This window comes from Oryctolagus cuniculus, chromosome X (genome assembly GCF_051225735.1).
Source record: "Oryctolagus cuniculus isolate XC-2025 breed Fujian yellow rabbit chromosome X, ASM5122573v1, whole genome shotgun sequence".
Taxonomy (NCBI): domain Eukaryota; kingdom Metazoa; phylum Chordata; class Mammalia; order Lagomorpha; family Leporidae; genus Oryctolagus; species Oryctolagus cuniculus.
The window spans coordinates 91,114,931-91,134,656 of record NC_142888.1 but is presented as its reverse complement, the minus strand read 5'-3'; the positions used below and the strand labels follow the sequence as shown (position 1 = coordinate 91,134,656).

Here is a 19,726-nt window from a genome sequence, read left to right as displayed (position 1 = left end):
CAGAGAGAGAGAGAAAGGTCTTCCTTCTGCTGGTTCACTCCCCAAATGGCCGCTACGGCCGGCACTGCGCCAATCCGAAGCCAGGAGCCAGCTGCTTCTTCCTGGTATCCCATGTGGGTGCAGGGCCCAAGCACTTGGGCCATCCTCCCCTGCCCTCCCGGGCCACAGCAGAGAGCTGGACTGGAAGAGGAGCAACCGGGACTATAACCAGTGCCCATATGGGATGCCGGCGCCACAGGCAGAAGATTAACCAATTGAGCCACAGCGCTGGCGGCGAAGTGCTATTGTAAAGAAATTCTACTTAAATGCTTAACTTCTTCCACCTAAATTCTGTTAAGAATAATGTGTTTTCATTTATAATCTTTGGCCAAGTTGCAATGTAAAGTCTGAGGCACCCCTTAAATAGGTGCTTACAATGTGTGTATTGTCTTTCCCCACATCCTGGGGTTCTTCTTTATTAATATCATAAATTAAGGGAGAACATTTAAAAAGGAGCTCTGCTTTCTAAAATTCTTCTTTTTTCCTAAGCTTTTTATTTTTTATTTATTTGAAAGGCAGAGTTATAGAGAGAGGTAGAAACAGAGAGAGAGAGAGAGAGAACGAGGTCTTCCATACACTCCTTCACTTCCCAAAAGGTGGAAATGACTGCAACTGGGTCAGGCCAAAGCCAGGAGCTTCTTTTAGGTTTCCCATTTGGGTGCAGGGGCCCAAGCACTTGGGCCATCCATTGCTGCTTTCCCAGGTGCATTAGCAGGGAGTTGGATTGGAAATGGAGCAGCTGGGACTGGAACCAGCGCCCATATGGGATGGCTGTGTCACTGTGCTGATCCTTCTAAAATTCTTTCCTTTTTTTTTTTTTTTTTTTTTTGACAGGCAGAGTGGATAGAGAGACAGAGAGAAAGGTCTTCCTTTTGCCGTTGGTTCACCCTCGAATGGCTGCCACGGCTGGTGCGCTGCAGCCGGTGCACCGCACTGATCCGATGGCAGGAGCCAGGTGCTTCTCCTGGTCTCCCATGGGGTGCAGGACCCAAGCACTTGGGCCATCCTCCACTGCCTTCCCAGGCCACAGCAGAGAGCTGGCCTGGAAGAGGGGCAACCAGGAAAGAATCCGGCGCCCTGACTGGGACTAGAACCCGGTGTGCCGGCGCCGCTAGGTGGAGGATTAGCCTATTGAGCCGTGGCGCCAGCCCTTTCCTTTTTTTTAAGATTTTATTTATTTATTTGAGAGGTAGAGTTACAGACAGAGGCAGAGACAGAGAGACGTCTTCATCCACTGGTTCACTCCCCAGATGGCTGCAATGGCCAGAGCTGCGCCAATCCGAAGCCAGGAGCCAGGTTCTTCTTCCCGGTCTCCCACGTGGGCCATCTTCTACTGCTTTCCTAGGCCACAGCAGAGAGCTGGATGGGAAGAGGGGCAGCCGGGACTAGAACCAGCGCCCATATGGGATGCCGGCGCCACAGGCGGAGGATTAACCTGCGCCATGGTGCCAGCCCTTAAAATTCTTAAACAGCCAACAAATGGACATACATGTAGATAACTTTGCTTATCATACTAATTTTTGATATATAGACATGTATAGATTTGATATATAGAATAGCTCTTAAGTTTTCAATGATCCTGTTTATTTTGGAGGTATGGGTACAAGGCTATATTTCCATCATATGAGCATATGCCGTATGACTGTCAAAAAGGGAATGAATAATTACAAATCATAAGAAGAGAAGGGTAGAAAACCACATCAGCAATGCTTCTCTAGGGGACATTTCTTGTCACAGTGACTGGGAAAAGAGTGCCATCATCATTTAGAGGTAGGAGCTAGGGACACTAAACGTGCTGCAAATTGTGGGGAGTAGGTGGTATGCCCGAATTGTGAGTTACTTCATTCAAAATGCCAAGAGTGTGCTGTGGAAAGCACTTCAAAAGAGGCTGTTCTGAGCAATCACCATTATTTCAAATGATTTTAGACTCATTCGCAAGTTACTGAGAAAAATCATAGTTAAGATACAGTTTTGTAATTAGCCAGCTGACTATAGGGGTGCCTGCCCATGTGAATGGTCTCCTAATCCTTCCCTGCTTTCTCTTACACTGAACCATCATAGTGATTGGGTGGTGTTAGAGTCATCACCATCTGTCAAGCTGTAAATCTGTGTGTGTGTGTGTAAATTCCTTTCTCCTTGTGCATAATCTTGTTACAAATAGGGTGGCCGGCGCCGCGGCTCACTAGGCTAATCCTCCGCCTTGCGGTGCTGGCACACCGGGTTCTAGTCCCGGTTGCGGCGCCGGATTCTGTCCCGGTTGCCCCTCTTCCAGGCCAGCTCTCTGCTGTGGCCAGGGAGTGCAGTGGAGGATGGCCCAAGTGCTTGGGCCCTGCACCCCATGGGAGACCAGGAGAAGCACCTGGCTCCTGCCATCGGATAAGCGCGGTGTGCGCCGGCCCTGGTGGCCATTGGAGGGTGAACCAATGGCAAAGGAAGACCTTTTTCTCTCTCTCTCTCTTTCACTGTCCACTCTGCCTGTCAAAAAAAAAAAAAAAAAAAAAAACACACGAAACAGGAGGGTAAAGCTGTGAATATACATTTGTAGTTCTTTTCCTAATCCAATTAACAGTGGATTGAAAGATAGGAGTGAGAAGATGAATGCATGGATTGAACTAATGTATATGTATGGTTTGGTGATTTGGGGAGAATGTAAGATATCCAGATCTGGTTTTCACCAGAAGAATGAAAGATGCCAAGTGTTTGTCTAATTCAGTTCTAGGATTGAATTGAATTCCAGTGAATTTATTTTCAAGATAGATTTAGTTATTTTTAAAGATTTTTTTTAAAGATTTATTTATTTACTTGAAAGTCAGAGTTACACAGAGAAGGAGAGGCAGAGAAAGAGAGAGAAGTCTTCCATCCGCTGGTTCACTCCCCAGTTGGCCGCAATGGCCAGAGCTGCGCCAATCCAAAGCCAGGAGTCAGGAGCTTCTTCCAGGTCTCCCAAGTGGGTGGCAGGGGCCCAAGCACTTGGTCCATCTTCTGCTTTTCTAGGTGCACTAGCAGGGAGTTGGATTGGAAGCAGAGCAGCTGGGCCTAGAACCAGTGCTCCAATATGGGATGTTAGTGTTGTAGGTGGCCACTTAAGCCACTACACCACAACATTGGCCCCCAAAATATATATATTTTTTAAAGATTTATTTTATTTATTTGAAAGAGTTACAGAGAGAGGTAGAACCAGGGTGAGAGAGAGAGAGAGAGAGGTCTTTCATTTGCTGGTTCACTCCCTAAATGACTGCAACAGACAAAGCTGTGCTGATCTGAAGCCAGGAGCCAGGAGCTTCTTCCGGGTCTCCCACATGGGTGCAGGGGCCAAAGGATTGGGCCATCTACTACTTTCCCAGGCCATAGCAGAGATCTGGATTGGAACTGGATTAGCTGGGACCCGAACCAGTGCCCACATGCGATGCCGGCACTGCAGGTGGCGGCCTTACCCGCTACGCCACAGTGCCAGTCCCCAAAAATATTTTTAACAGTATTTTAGCTCAGGAGTTCAGACAGAATTGGGTTTTGAATTGTGTACTTTAAGTTTCAATCCGTGTGTTGCATTGTAACTAACATTACAGGAAACTATCCTGAAAGTCATTTTAATGTTTATCCCTTTAAGCCACCTGTGATGTGATAGGGATTAATTATGTCTATCTTTTTCTAATTTATCATTTTGTCCATTTTCAGATTTTATTCTGGGTTTTCCATGTCACTTTATCATGCACTCTTTTTTTCTCCCTTAACTGTTGCTGGAATACCTATTTAAAAATTTTAAAATTTATTGTTATTTGAAAGGCACACAGGGAGAGATTTTTTCTTTCTGTTCATTTACTCCTCAAATGTCCGCAGTGGCTGAGGCTGGGCCAGGCCACTGCCAGGAACCCCGAATTTGATCTGTGTCTCTCGTGTGTGTGGCAGGATCCCAAGTACTTGAGCCATCATCTATTGCCTCTTAGAGCGCACTTTAGTAGGAAGCTGGAATCAGAAGCAGAGCCAGGTATTCTGATATGAGATTACTGCACCTTATCCTGTGTCAAATGCTAGCCCCAGAATACTTGTTTTTCTAGTATTTTTATATATCTTTCACTTAGAGATTTCCCTAATTGAGGAGTGTTAGATTTTAATGCATAGCAATTACTAGAAGCTATGGTGACTACTGTGATCTGTGGACATTGATAACATGATCTAATGTCTGTCTGGAGTTAATCATTTTTTTTTGTCTGATATTTACTAGTAGAGTCTAGCTGCTGAAGATATTCTATGAATTGATCTTAATGGTTCCCTAGAGGGCAAAGTGTAGTTTTATGATTAATCACTATGGTTTTTTTTTTTTATAAAAAATTTAATTATATGTTGGAGCACTGATAGTTTTTGAAATCCCTACCAGTATTTTATATATTATCCAGTTTTAGCTTGGATGTTTTGAGCATTTTTGCTCCTCTGGATCTGAATGTTATGGTTTCTTATTGCAGAGACACATCGTTGTGTGAATCCATGAACTCTGTGTTTAAACTCGTTCACTATGTAGGGTGGCTGTCCACTATTGGCATGCGCTTGGAGAGCAACAGTACTTTCTTGATGCACTTTATTTTGGATTTCTTTGAGACGGTAGTATACATTTCATTTTCCCTATATTGATTTTTGTGATGGCTGTCCATAGGCATGTTATTTAAATTTTATGTGCAAACATTAATGTAGGCTATGATCTTATTTGCATAGTTCAAATAACCTTACATTTTGAAGTCAATGATTGTATTCTTGCCTGAGTAACAGATTTCATCAAACAAAATGGAAAACAAATGCACTGCTTTTTATGCCCAGGTATCACTTTAATAGATATTGACCTGAATAAATCTGGCCCTAGACAGAAATCTGTTTCTGGTGTCACTTTTTGTTTTATCTGTTTTACATCCCCAACTCCTGGCAAAAACTAAAAGTATCTTCTTGTTTCTTCAGGTCTCTACTCCTGCCTTTCAATCACATTATTCCTTTTGGTACATTATACCTTTATGATTCTGTTGTTGTTCTAGTGTTCTATAGTATTTAACCTGTACAGAACTACAAAACTATTATCCATGAAGTACCCATTAATATCCCACTTTTCCTGGCTTCCTCCTTTCACTAATATCTGGTTTTCTTGTATGATGTATTTGTTTGGAAGAATATTCAGTTGTTTTACAGGTTGACAGGTAACTGATATGATAAGTAGTTACGGGACTTAAGGCAAAAGGAATATTCCCTTCCTCTACCCTATCACCTCAATACCAGTCCCCAGAAAGAATGATTTTATTATTGGTCTTCTAGAAATAATGCTGTATGGTAGGATTAATGTTTGGTGAAGTTTATTTTACAGGAGTTGGTCAGGTCCAAACGAAATGTTATATTATTACTTATTTTATACTGATGATTCTTTGGCTGAACTTGGTTGCAGAGTTCTGGGGAGGAATCCACATACTGATGCTGTCATTTTTCCCCAAAGGCGTGTGACATATATTTAATTTATAACCTTCCATTGGTGGTGTTGTTTCCTCGTGCAATCTTCTATTCTGCACTCTTCACCCTGGATGCCAGTATCCTGAACCAGCTCTGTTATATTATGCACAGGTACAAAGCTTTATTTTTAAACACTTTATTAATTAGTATATCATAATTCTGTCTTCATCCTTCAACTATAATATGGTAAAAATTCCTCTTCATTTTCTTTTGGGGGCCTGTGGAAATACGAAGCATGGTTTTCTTTTGGGCATGACACTCCAGTATGGGATTGTGCTAGTTGGTCGTGTTTAAATCCTCCACTGCTTGAGACATGGAATCTTAAAAAATATAGTTAATGACCTTTTGAGCAATAGAGCTGTTGCACTCATCATTGTTAATTCTAATTGCTGTTTCTTAAAAAAGTTAGTCTTGGGGTTGGTGTTGTGGCATAGTGGGTAAAGCTGTTGCCTGTGATGCCAACATCCCGTATGGGCACCAGTTCATGTTCTGGCTGCCCCATTTCTGATCCAGCTCCCTGCTGATATTCTGGGAAAGCAGCAGTAGAAGTCCCAAGTCCTTGGGGCCCCTGCCACTGACATGGGAGACCTGGAAGAAGCTCCTGGCTTTGGCCTGGCCTAGCCCTGGCCATTGAGGCCATCTGGGGAGTAAACCAGCAGATAGAAGATCTCTCTCTCTCTTTCTAACTCTTTCAGATAAATAAATAAATCTTAAAAAAATCATTTGCTGAGAAATGCTTCTCTTATAAAAATGTTTTGTAGGAAATAAAAGGAAATATTTCTAATTATGTGAAACTTTTAAAGTATTATTTCTGATCTCCTGTAGTTCTTTTACTTATGAACTGACATTACTCTTTTCAATCCATAAATATAGATCCTTTTGGCATAACATGTTAGACTATGTCAAGGTTAAAAATTTTTTTTTTTTTTGACAGGCAGAGTGGACAGTGAGAGAGAGAGACAGAGAGAAAGGTCTTCCTTTGCTGGTGGTTCACCCTCCAATGGCCGCTGCGGCCGGCGCACCGTGCTGATCCGAAGCCAGGAGCCAGGTGCTTCTCCTGGCCTCCCATGGGGTGCAGGGCCCAAGCACTTGGGCCATCCTCCACTGCACTACCGGGCCACAGCAGAGAGCTGGCCTGGAAGAGGGGCAACCGGGACAAAATCCAGCGCCCCGACTGGGACTAGAACCCGGTGTGCCAGCGCCACAGGCAGAGGATTAGCCTATTGAGCCACGGCGCCAGCCAAGGTTAAAATATTTAAAAACTACTTAAAAATAGTTCTCAGGCAAGAAAATAATTACATTTCTTTTTTTTTAAACTCACAAATGCCCTTTTAGTATCTTATTTTATTTTTATTTTTTTTTAAAGATTTATTTATTTACTTGAAAGTCAGAGTTACACAAAGAAAGGAGGAGAGGCAGAGAGAGAGAAAGGTCTTCCATCTGCTTGTTCACTCCTCAGATGGCCGCAGTGGCTAGAGCTGCGCCGATCCGAAGCCAGGAGCTTCCTCCAGGGCTCCCATGCGGGTGTAGGGGCCCAAGGACTTGGGCCATCTTCTACTGCTATCCCAGGCCATAACAGAGAGCTGGATGGGAAGTGGAGCATCCGGGACTCAAACCGGCACCTGTATGGGATGCCTTCGCTGCAGACAGTGGCTTTACCCTCTGCACCACAGCGCTGGCCCCAAAATAATTACATTTCTAAATTTCTCCTTTATCCTTTCTATTTCTTCATTTGTTCTTTCTTAAGAAAGTGCATTCCTGGGGCAGGAATTGGACATAGCAGTTAAGATGTCAGTTGGGACACCTTGCTACATCTCCTGTTTGAGTGCCCAGGTTCAGATTGCAGATTGCAGCTCTGCTTCCAATTCTGGCTTCCTAGTAATGTGCAGTAATGCAGCAGGTGATGGGTTAAGTAAATTTGGGTCCTTAACACCCATGTGGGAAGATTCAGATTGAGCCCAGTACTGACTATTGTGGACATTTGAAGAGTGAAACACAAGATGGAAGATCTGTCTCTACCTATCTGCCTTGCAAATATATAAAAAGAAAATGTTCTCTCTCAGTGACTGACTGCTTTTGAGGCTCTATTATTTATTTATTTATTTGAGAGACATCCAGAGAAAGATGAAATTCCCATCTGCTGGTTCACTTCCCAAATATTTGCAACAGCAGGGATTGGGCCAGACTAAAGCTGGCAACCAGAAACTCAGTCCAGATCTCCCATCTGGGTGACAGAGACCCAGCTACTTGAGCCATCACCTGCAACCTCCCAAGGTATACATTAGGAGGAAGCTGGAATTGGGAGTAGAGCCAAAACTTGAACTCAGGTACTCTGATATGAAATGTTGTTATCCCAAGAGACTTTCTGCTAGGCGAATGCCTACCCGCATTGATGTTTTGATAGTGAAATATTAAAAACACTTCTTTTATTGTTTTTTGTTGAGGTATAATTTACATGTACTCTTGTGTTCATCTTAAATGTACAACTCAGTTTGGAACTTGTATTGCTTTTTATTCGTTGAGGAGAATGTACCACAAAAGGATCAATACCTTAATTAGACAACTGGGTATTTGTGTATATGCACAATTGCATATAATTACATTTAACATATACATTATTTTACATTTCAAAGGTATTACATTCTAAGTCATGTTAAATGTTTCATCCTATTGTTCTTTCTATAGGTATCATAAAAATTTGACTGCTGCAAAGAAAAATGAATTGATACAAAAGGTAAAAATGATAAATTTCTGAATTAATTTACCTTTTTTTTTAAAGATTTATTTATTTGAAAGAGTTACAGAAGGAGACACACATACACATACACATACACACACACAGAGAGAGAGACAGAATGAATATCTTCATCCACTGAGTCACTCCCCAAATGGCTACAATTGCCAGGGCTGGGCCAGGCTGAAGCCAGGAACTTCATCCGGATCTCCAACTTGGGTTCAGTGGCCCAAGCATTTGGGTCATCCTCTGCTGCTTTTCCAGGCTTGTTAGCAGGGAACTGGATTGGAAGTGGAGCAGCTGGGACTTGAGCTAACACCCATATGGGATGCTGGCACTGCATATAGTGGCTTTACCCACCATGCCACAGTTATTTAAAAATTAAATATTTATATATATGACATGTTGAGAATAAGAAGGAAAGGGAGAATAGTTGGTAATGACAGTTTTGTTTCTTTCCCACCAGGCAAAATCAAAGCTAAGTTTCAGCAGCAAGACCTATAAGGAGTTTAACTGCTGTTTGACAACCATGGTTGGTTGTCTGTGGACATCCAAGCCCTTCAAGAAGGGAATACGTTTCAGCCCTGAAACCCTTGAAAAACTTGGAGTAGAAGAGCATAAAAGGAGTTTGAATTTAGTCTACCACTCTTCTCTGTTGGGTTATGCTGTTTCCTTCTTGCTACAGGTAAGGGTATTTAAAAGATTTTTAGATTTTATATAATAATACTGTAAAAGCTAAAATAGAAAGGCCATAGATTTATGTTGGATTTGCAAGACACATGTTCAGTTACATTTTAAAATTTATTTATTTGAAAGAGTTAAAGTGCGAGAAGGGGGTGGAGGGACAGAGAGGAGGTATCCATCTTCTATCCACTGGTTCACTCCCTACATGGCCGCAATGATTGAGACTGAGTGAGATAAAAACCAAGAGCCTGGAACTCCATCCAGGTCTCCCATGAGGGTGACTGGGGTCCAAGTACTTGAGCCATCTACCACTGCTTTCCCAGGTTCATTAGTAGGCAGCTGAATTGGAAGCGGAACAGCCAGGATCCAAAACAGTGTTCATATGCCCACATTGCAGTCAGTGGTTTAGCCTGCTATGCCACAATGCCAACCCATTATTATTTTTTTTGGAAAGATTTATTTATTTATTTGAAAGTCAGTGTTAACACAGAGAGAGAGGTCTTCCATCCGCTGGTTCATTCTCCAATTGTCCACAATGTCTGGACCTGTACTGATCGAAAGCCAGGAGCCAGGAGCTTCTTCTGGGTCTCTTATGCAGGTGCAGGGGCCAAAGGACTTGGGCCATCTTCTGCTTTCCCAGGCCATAGCAGAGAGCTGGATTGGAAGTGGAGCAGCCAGGACTTGAACTGGTGCCCGTATGGAATGCTGGCGCTGCAGGCGGCAGCTTTACCCGCTACACCACAGCGCCGGGCCCCCCCATTATTTTTTTTTAAGTGCTAACTAAAATTGGTGTTTCTGCTTGGCTCTGGAGATTCAGTTAAGTAAGTGTCTTCTAAGAAAACTTGGGCTTGTAGCAGATATTGACTTGTAAATAAATTACTAAAATAAAGTGAGGTGAAGTGAGAAAATGTGCAGTTGTTGGAAAAATGAAAGGGAGATTAGTTCACCTCTGCTTGGGAGGGAGGAGGCCATGTAAGGAAAGGCTTCAAAAAAATAGAATCTCTCATAAAATTCTTGACAAGATGGAAAATGTAGCCTCAATAATACTAAAATCAGAATCAAGCCAAAGATTGCTGATTGAATGAATGAATATCTATGCTGGTGGTCAGCAGTGGTAAAAGGGGAATCTTTTTTTTTTTTAAGATTTGTATTTATTTATTTGAAAGGTAGAGTTACAGAGAGGAGGGTGGAGAGAGAGAGAGAGAGGGAGGGAGGGAAGGAGGGAAGAAGGGAGGGAGCATGTGAGCAATTGCACACTTCTGTCAACTGATTCACTCCCAAATGGCTACAACTGCCAGGGCCAGGCCAGGCCCAAAACTCCATACAGGTCTCCCACATGGGTGCAGGGACCCAAGTACTTGGACCATCCTCCACTGCTTTCTCAGGTGCATTAGCAGGGAGCTGGATTGGAAGTAGAATAACTGGGGCACAACCTGGTACTCATGGGATGCTGGTATCACAGGCAGCAGATTAACTCGCTGCACCGCAACATCAGTCCCCAGGGGATTATTTTTTTTAAGATGTGTTCATTTATTTATTTGAAAGAGCACACGTGAGAGATATCTTCTGTCTGCTGATTGATTCTCCAAATGCCTACAACAGCTGGGGCCAGGCTGATCTGAAGCCAGAAGCCTATAACTCCAACCGGGTCTCCCACATGGGTAGCAGAGGACCAAGTACTTGGGCCATCTTTTGCTGCTTTCCCAGGTGCATTTTCAGGGAGCTGGTTTGGAAATGGAACAGCCAGAAGTGGAACCAGCACTTCCATATGGGATGCGAATGTTGTAAAAAGCAGCTTAATCTACTGGGCCACAACACCTGCCCTGGGATAGGAGTGCCTGAGGGGTATCCTTCTTTTTTTTTTATTTATTTATTTATTTCTTTTTGACAGGCAGAGTGGACAGTGAGAGAGAGACAGAGAGAGAAAGGTCTTCCTTTGCCGTTGGTTCACCCTCCAATGGCCGCCGCTGCAGCCGGCGCACCGCGCTGATCCGATGGCAGGAGCCAGGAGCCAGGTGCTTTTCCTGGTCTCCCATGGGGTGCAGGGCCCAAGCACCTGGGCCATCCTCCACTGCACTCCCTGGCCATAGCAGAGAGCTGGCCTGGAAGAGGGGCAACCGGGACTAGAACCCGGTGTGCCGGCGCCGCAAGGTGGAGGATTAGCCTATTAAGCCACAGCGCCGGCCCTTTTTTTTAAGATATTTATTTATTTATTTGAAAGGCAGAGTTACAGAGAGGCAGAAGCAGAGACAGCGAGGTCTTCCATCCACTGGTTCACTCCTTAGATGGCCTCAACTGCTAGAGCTGCACCGAAATGGAGCTGCACTGATCCAAAGCCAGGTGCCAGGAGCTTCTTCTGGGTCTCCCACACAGGTGCAGGGGCCCAGGGACTTGGGCCATCTTCTACTGCTTTCCCAGGGCATAGCAGAGAGCTGGATCAGAAGTAGAGCAGCTGGGATTCAAACCAGTGGCCATGTGGGATGCCAGCACTACAGGCAGTGACTTTACCTGCTATGGCACAACACCAGCGCCACTGAGGGGTATCCTTTTTTTTTTTTTAAAGATTTATTTATTTATTTGAAAGTCAGAGTTACACAGAGAGAGAAGGAAAGGCAGAGAGAGAGAGAGAGAAAGTCTTCCATCTGATGGTTCAATCCCCAATTGGCCACAACAGCCAGAGCTGTACAGATCCGAAGCCAGGCGCTTCTTCCAGGTCTCCCATGTGGGTACAGGGCCCAAGGACCTGGGACATCTACTGCCTTCCCAGGTCATAGCAGAGAGCTGGACAGGAAGAGGAGCAGCCAGGACCAGAACTGGTACCCATATGGGATGCTGGCGCTTCAGGCCAGGGCGGTAACCCGCTGTGCCACAGCGCTGGCCCTTGAGCAGTATCCTTTTAAGACTTTATCCTCAGCCCTGTCGTTTTCAGCATTATCAGTGTCTTGAAGAAAACCTCAAAGAGTGTGTGTGTTAAATGCTTGAATGGCACAACAGGGTGTGATTACAAATACCCTGAAAAAAACAAATACCTGGAATATTGAGAAATGTAACAATTCTCGGCCAGCGCCGCGGCTCACTAGGCTAATCCTCTGCCTAGCGGCGCCGGCATACCGGGTTCTAGTCCCGGTTGGGGCACCGGATTCTGTCCCGGTTGCCCCTCTTCCAGGCCAGCTCTCTGCTATGGCCAGGGAGTGCATTGGAGGATGGCCCAGGTGCTTGGGCCCTGCACCCCATGGGAGACCAGGAAAAGCACCTGGCTCCTGGCTCCTGCCATCGGATCAGTGCGGTGCGCCGGCCGCAGCGTGCCGGCCGCGGCGGCCATTGGAGGGTGAACCAATGGCAAAGGAAGACCTTTCTCTCTGTCTCTCTCTCTCTCACTGTCCACTCTTCCTGTCAAAAAATTAAAAAAAAAAAAAGAAATGTAACAATTCTAAAGAAATCTAAAAATGAAGAAAAATATGTAGAGTGGAAAAATAATCATTGGATCAATGTTTAATAAATGCATATAGGGGCCGATGTTGTGGCATAGTAGGTTAAGCCTCTGCCTGCAGCACCAGCATCCCATATGGACACTGGTTCAAGTCCCTGCTGCTCCACTTCAGATCCAGCTCCCTGCTGGTGGTCTGGGAAGGCAGTGGAAGATGGCCCAAGTGCTCAGGCCCCTCCTCCCATGTGGGAGGCCCAGAGGAAGCCCCTGGCTTTGGGTCGGCCCAGCTCTGACCGTTGTGGGCATTTGGGGAGTAAACCAGCGATGGAAGACTCTCTCTCTCTCTCTTCCTCTTCCTCTTCCCTGTAACTCTGCCTTTTAAGTAAAAGTCAAAAATAAAATAAATTTTAAAAAAATGTACTACACAATTAAAAAAAAAAACATGCATGTCATCTACTAGGCACTGTAGTGAACAAGACATATGTGAATATTACCTTCATAGAGCTTACAGTCTAGTCAGAGAGGCAGCCATTAAACAGTTTTCTTAGAATAAAGCATGAGTAATGTAATTGGGAAAGTATAGCGGAAAATGAAAAAATATAAAGGGCTGCTAAGTTCAAACTTTGTAGCAGTGATGCTAATCAGAGTTTTGAAGGATGCAGGTGAACTTGCCAAGACAGAAGCAGAATTCACAGAAAAGCACAAAGATGCAGAGCCGATTGTCAGAACGAAGGCAGCAGATTTTCCTGTGGAGGGCTAGGCTGTAAATATTTTAGGTTTTACAGAACCTGTAATCTTTACCAAGACAACTTAACCTTGCTGTTGTAGTATGAGTATAGGTGGTGTGTAAACAAAGAGGCATAGTTGCATTTTAATAAAAGTTTATTTGCAAAAACAGGCACAGGACTGGCTTTGGGCCATGATTAGCTGACGCTTATGTTAGATTAGAGCCTGCTTGGTTTGGGCCACTTGACATATGAGGGGACTTCAAAAAGTTCATGGAAAATGCATGATATGAGAAGAGCTTTGTATGGATTTTAGAAGTTTTTGCACCACAATAAGTTTATCTTTTTAAGTCTATCGTCCTTGAACTTTCTGAAGTACCCTCATGTAATAGTTCTGATATACTACAGGGTCGAGAGATACTAGACAGGGCGGTGCTGTGGCTCAGTAGGTTAATTCTTCCCCTGCGGCACTGGCATTCCATATGAGCACCGGTTCTAGTCCTCTTTGATCCAGCTCTCTGCTGTGGCCTGGGAAAGCAGTAGAAGATGGTCCAGGGGCCTGCATTGTGGCGCAGCGGATTAACGCCCTGGCCTGAAGTGCTGGCATCCCATATGGGCGCTGGTTCGAAACCTGGCTGCTCCACTTCCAATCCAGCTCTCTACTATGGCCTGGGAAAGCAGTAGAAGATGGCCCAAGTCCTTGGGCCCCTGCTCCCGCATGGGAGACCCAGAAGAAGCTCCTGGCTCCTGGCTCCTGGCTTCGGATTGGTGCAGCTCCGGCCATTGTGGCCAATTGGGGAATGAACCAGTGGATGGAAGACACCTCTCTCTCTCTTTCTCTCTCTCTCTTTCTCTTTCTCTCTCTCTCTCTCTCTCGCTGCCTCGCTGCCTCGCTGCCTCTCCTTTCTCTGTGTAACTCTGACTTTCAAGTAAAATAAATAAATCTTAAAAAAAAAAAAAGAAGAAGATAGCCCAGACGCTTGGGCCCCTGCACCCATGTGGGAGACCAGGAAGAAGCTCCTGACTTCAGATCACCTCAGCTCCGGCCGTTTTGGCCATTTGAGAGTAAACTAGTGGATTGAAGACCTTTCTCTTTGCCTCTCCTGCTCTCTATCTGTAACTCTATCTTTCAAATAAATAAATCTTTTTTTTTCTTTTTTAAAGAGATACTAGACTGGATTGTAGCATGGTAGGAGATGAGGTTTTAAAATGTAGGCAAGGACTGGATAGTGAAAAAAGCAATATGGAACCCTTCAAAAACATATTGATGGATTTAATATTTAAATAAATATTACATTTTTAACTATATAGAAGGATTTCAGGGCTGCTAGATCTTAGTGATTTTCTGATATTCCTTCCTCTTGTTTTTCCTCTTGCCTTTATAATAACTTGCTTATTTTATCACTAAGTATATACAAACCTGTTCCAAATTAATATTACTAATTTGGGATGACTAGATGAAATATAAAATATTTTTGGGTCTTCCTGCTCCTGTACTAAATTCTACTACAAATGTACAGTGTAAATATTGTAACAATGTAAATATTGTATTTTATATACAGTTAGGTACATTTGTTTTAGTTTGTTTTCATGTTTTACAGATGCTTTTTTTAGATATAATTTTATTCTTGAACTATGTAAAACATTTACATAATTCCAATTTTTTTTATTAGACAGAAATAGCTTGTATCTGCTGGTTTGATCAAATGCCCCAGGTCAAAGCTGTGAGCTGGGAATTCACTGTAGGTCTGGGAATTCAATGTAGGTCTCCCATGTGGGTGGCAATGACCCAACCACTTGCACTGTCACCTGCTACCTCCAGGGAGCACATTTGTGGGGAGCTGGAATTGGGAGCAGAGCCAGGACTCAAACCGAGGTGCTCCAATACGGGGTGTGGGCATCCCAACTGGTATCTTAACCACTAGCCTAAGTGCCCTCCCCAGTTCCAGTTCTAAACTCTGAAAATCTCACTTTGTTCCTTGCTTCTTTCAAGTCTTCTCATCTACTGTAGGTAACCGTTTTTATTGGTTTTTGTTTTTCCCATCCAGTGTCTTGATGATTCCAATGTCTGATGTCTTTGTGTGTTTGTCTCTGTTGCCTACTTTTTCTGCTACTACTTTCCTGTGCTTTTTAGATTTCTTTTGTGCCTGGTTGCCTTTGACCATGTGCTGAACATCTGGAATATTAGTTGGTAGAAATAATTTAAAAACTAAAATGATACTATCCTACAAAGGATTTTCATTTACTTCTCATAGGTAGCTGGGTGTGCTCTTTGTCTGAAGCTACCCAAATTCAAGTTCTATGCCCAAGATTCCCTGGACCATAGGAGGTCAGACTACAAGCTTGCCATCCATCCACAGTAATTTTTTTCATTTTGCATAACCACAAAGAGATACCACCTCATATCCATTAGGATGGTTACTATTTTTAAAAATCCCCATAAAATAATACGTGCTAGCAAGGATGTAGTGAAAATTGGAACCCTTGTACATTGCTGTTCTGAGTATGACCTGGTGTAGCTGCTAGGGAAAACAGGATGGTGGTTCCTCAAAAACAGAATTACCACATGATCCAACAATTCCCCTTCTGGATAGATAGCCAAAAGAATTGAGGGCGGAAACTTGAACAGGTAATTGTATACCCAGGTTCGCAGCAGCATTATTCACATTAGCCAAAAGTCAGAAGCATCCTAAATGTCTATAAACAGATAAACAGTGTGGTATATACCTACAATGGAATATCATTCAGCCTTGAAAAGGGTGTTCTATTATGCTTATTGCAGTAAGCCATTAACAAAAGGACAAACACTGTGTGATTCCACTTAAAGGAGAGACATAGAGAGGCCGTACTCATAATGTCTTCATACACTAAAGTTTTAAATTTGATGAAGTCCAAGTTATCTATTTTTTTCTTTCGTTTCTTATGCTTGATGTCATCTCGAAGAAATCATTGCCAAATCCAATGTCACAAAGCACTTCCCCTATGTTGTCTTCTAGGAATTTTAGTCTTAAGTCTTAGGTTTAGGTCTATAATTGATTTTGGGTAAATTTTTATATGGGCTGTGAAGTAGGGGTCCAACTTCATTCTTTTGCATATGAATATCCAATTTTCCCAATACCAGTTACTGTCCTTTCCCTATTGAGTGGTCTTGGCATCCTTTGGTAAAAGATCATTTGGCCGTATACATGAGTGTTCATTTTTGGGCTGCTTCATTCCATGAGTCTGTATGTCTGTCTTTATGCCAGTACCACACTTTTATTTGTTATTATAACTTTGTAGTAACTTTTGAGATTAAGAAGTGTGAGAATACTGTTTTTAAATTATTTATTTCATGTATTCCTTCTCTGATCTTTATTCTCTTCTTTAGGTTTGGTTCCCTCTCCTTTATAGAGTTTCTCAAAGCAGTGGATTATAGAATTGAGATGTCCCTTTTAAATGTTGTCATTTACAGCTATAAATTTATCTAAAAATATTTTGTCCCTTTTTAAATGTTGGCATTTACAGCTATAAATTTATCTAAAAATATTTTCTCATTTTCTTTTTGGCTGAACCTTTGACCCATTGGTTATTTAGGAGTATACTGTTTAATTTCTACGTATTTATGAGTATCTCCATTTTTTTGTTGTTGATTTTTAAAATTTCATCCCATTGTGTACAATCACCCTGGGATAACAGTAGTTTTAGGACATAGTTTTCTTTAACTGCCTTTTCTTAATCTGTCTGTTAAGATTGTCTGCTTTGTTGGAATTATGTCCTCCTTTTTAAGGTCCACTAATTACTGACCAATTGCAGTATTGTTTTTGACAGTGTCCTGGGGCATAAATTGCTAAATAGTCTGATTTAATTAATTCAGACAAAGGTGGTTTTTGAAGCCAACCTGAAGGTGTTTTTTTTTTTTTTTAAGGTTTGTTTATTGTCCAGGGCCGTTGCTGTGGTGTGGTAGGTTCCATTCTGGGTTCTCCTCTGGGTGGCAGGAGCCCAAGGGCTTGGGCCATCATCTTCTGCTGCCTTCCCAGTCACATTAGCAGGGAGCTACATCTGAAACAGACTGCTGGGAATCGAACCCTGGCTCCAGTATGTGATGCTGGGGTAGCAAGCTTAAATTTGTTCTGTCCTTAAGAGGGCTTCCTCTTGGTTGTCTCTTTTCAAGTTCTCTTTCAATGAGGTCGCTTAACTGTAGTTTAGTTTTTTCCTCTTATGGAGGTTATTGTTAAATACCCTTATGCTTGGACTTCCTCCACACTGTTTCAAATAAGTCAGTTCCTTTGTGGACAGCTTTGCAACTCTCTCTTTTTATGGACTGCTTCTCTCCCTAGGAAAATCTCTGAGCCACTGTTATACTGGACACTAGGCAGTGTAGTGACTTTTCTATTCTCTTACCTCTCCCAACATGGAATCTGCATGATGAGTGACTTGCGGCAAAAGTGGTCAAGGCACCAGTATTCTTGGCCTGCTGCAGCTGGGATAAAACCTGTGCTGAGTGAGGGCTGAGTGAAGGAAGGGAGGCCTGAAGTCTTGGCCACACTCACTGGGAAGGAGCTGGTCACGGTTCGGGTGCCGCAGATACGTGCTGTTCTAATTGAGTTTTAGTACACTACCTTAAATAATTGTTTGACGTTTCTTGTATGCCCTTAGGACAGTTTCCAGAGACTGAAAGTGCTGGATTTTTAAAAATAGTTTTTGGTGACTTTGCCCATTTTGCTGCTCCACAGAGCACTTCATCATTTCATCCTGGTAGTGAAACTCCATGTAGGTACTTTTTAACTAATCAAAATATCATTATCAATCCTTAAAAAGTTACAATTCCTTAATATCTTGAAATATACTAGTGTCCATATTTCCCCAGTTGTTTCATCACTGTTTTTCAGTTTCGATCAGGATCTAAATGAGATCCATTCATTGCAGTCATCAGATGTGTCTCTTGAATCTTAATTTCTTAATCCTCCTTTTTTCTTCTACCATTTTATTGATTTATTTACAAATTGTTTGTCTTGCAGAGTTTTCCACAACCTAGATTTTACTGTTTGCATCCCCGTGGTATCATTTTCTTGTCTCTGCTATTTCCTGTAAATTGATAGTTAGATCTAAGGGCTTAGTCAGATTCAGGATCTTTTATAATTTTTTGTGTGTGGCAGGAGTGCTCCATAGAGAGCATTAAGTATTTCCATCAGAAGGAACTTAATTATCTCGTTGTCTCTCTTGTTGTGTTAGAGGGCATTGATGGCCATCCTCAAATTTTATCATTCCTTCTCCTTTATTAACTGAAATATTTTTTCTAAAGGAAAACTTATGTTCATTTTGATGCTTAAGATTTAAAAAAAATGACCCTCTTTTAGTTGTCCTCAGTGAAAGGGTTGGTACACATGGCCTAGCTTACCATTACTGAAAAATCAAAATAAATTTAAGAAGTTGGAAGTTACCTCTTGGTTCAAATCCTGGCTCTGTTGCTGAGTAACTATGATCTTGAACGAATTCCTCTAACTCTTCGGGTTTCGGTTACCTTTTCTGTTGAATAGGAATTATAGCACTTACTTCCCTGTGAAAGCAATGTTGTAAAGACTAAATTTCATGAAGCATATGATCTCAGTATCTTTGGCATTTAGTAACTGCTTAGATGATGATGGCTGTTATTTACTTATTAATCAAAAAATTGCACATTAGTACAGTTTTTAAACAAGATTTATTTATATATTTGAAAGTCAGAGTTATACAGAGGGAGAGGCAGAGAGAGAGAGGGGTCTTCATCTGCTGGTTCACTCTCCAAATGGCTACAACAGCCGGAGCTGGGCCGATCCAAAGCCAGGAGCCAGGAGCTACCTCCAGGTCTCCCACGCGGGTGCAGGGGGACTTGGGCCATCTTTTACTCTCTCCCAGGCCATAGCAGAGAGCTGGATTGGAAGTGGAGCAGCTGGGTCTCGAACCAGCACCCACATGGGATGCCGGTACTGCAGGTAGCGGCTTCACCCGGTATGCCACAGCGCCGGCCCCAATACAGTTTTTAAAATTAATTTATGTCATTCAGGGATACTTTTATGACAGTTTTTTAAAAAAAAATTATTTATTTGAAAGAGTTACAGAGAGCGAGAGAGACAGAGAAGGGAGAGGGGGAGGAGAAGAGGGAGAGAGGGAGAGGGGGAGATGGGGAGAGGGGGAGATGGGGAGAGAGGAAGAGGAGAAGAGGGGTAGAGAGGAAGAGGGGAAGAGGGGTAGAGAGGGTGGGAAGGAAGGAGGGAAGGGGAGATAGAGATCTTCCATCCACTGATTCACTCCATACATGGCCACAAGTGGCCAGCGCTGGGAAAGGCTGAAGCTAAGACCCAGGAACTCCATCTAGATCTCCCACATAGGTGGCAGGGGCCCAAACACTTGGGTCATCTTCTGCTGCTTTCCCAGGTGGACTTAAAGGGAGCTGGATCAGAAGTAGAGCAGCTGGGGCACAAACTGGCACCCATATTGATGCCAGCATTGCAGGAGGCAAAATAGGTGAATTCATAGAGATAAATATTGGTAGTTTTTAAAATATTTTCCCAATAGTTACTTAGCTCCCCTCTCCAGAAGCAGCCATTCTTTGGAGTTTCTTGAATATCCTCCTGCAAACATGCTGTATATTTCTGTGTAAATTATCTTTTTCTAAAA

General features: G+C 42.9%; 1 protein-coding gene across 10 annotated transcripts in view; it reads left to right on the top strand.

Moving 5' to 3' along the window:
- The window catches only part of CENPI (centromere protein I), a 71,470-nt gene that overhangs the window by 34,427 nt on the left and 17,317 nt on the right, over positions 1-19,726 (top strand). For all 10 annotated transcript variants that reach the window (XR_016228152.1, XR_007912123.3, XR_016228151.1 and 7 more), the window contains exons 16-19: positions 4,500-4,635; positions 5,507-5,631; positions 8,206-8,254; positions 8,721-8,939. Coding sequence is in view for 7 of the 10 variants with exons in the window: in XM_089324517.1 (XP_089180643.1) it covers positions 4,500-4,635; positions 5,507-5,631; positions 8,206-8,254; positions 8,721-8,939 (529 nt within the window). In the remaining 3 variants the exon portion in view is untranslated. The remainder of the gene's footprint in view (positions 1-4,499; positions 4,636-5,506; positions 5,632-8,205; positions 8,255-8,720; positions 8,940-19,726) is intronic.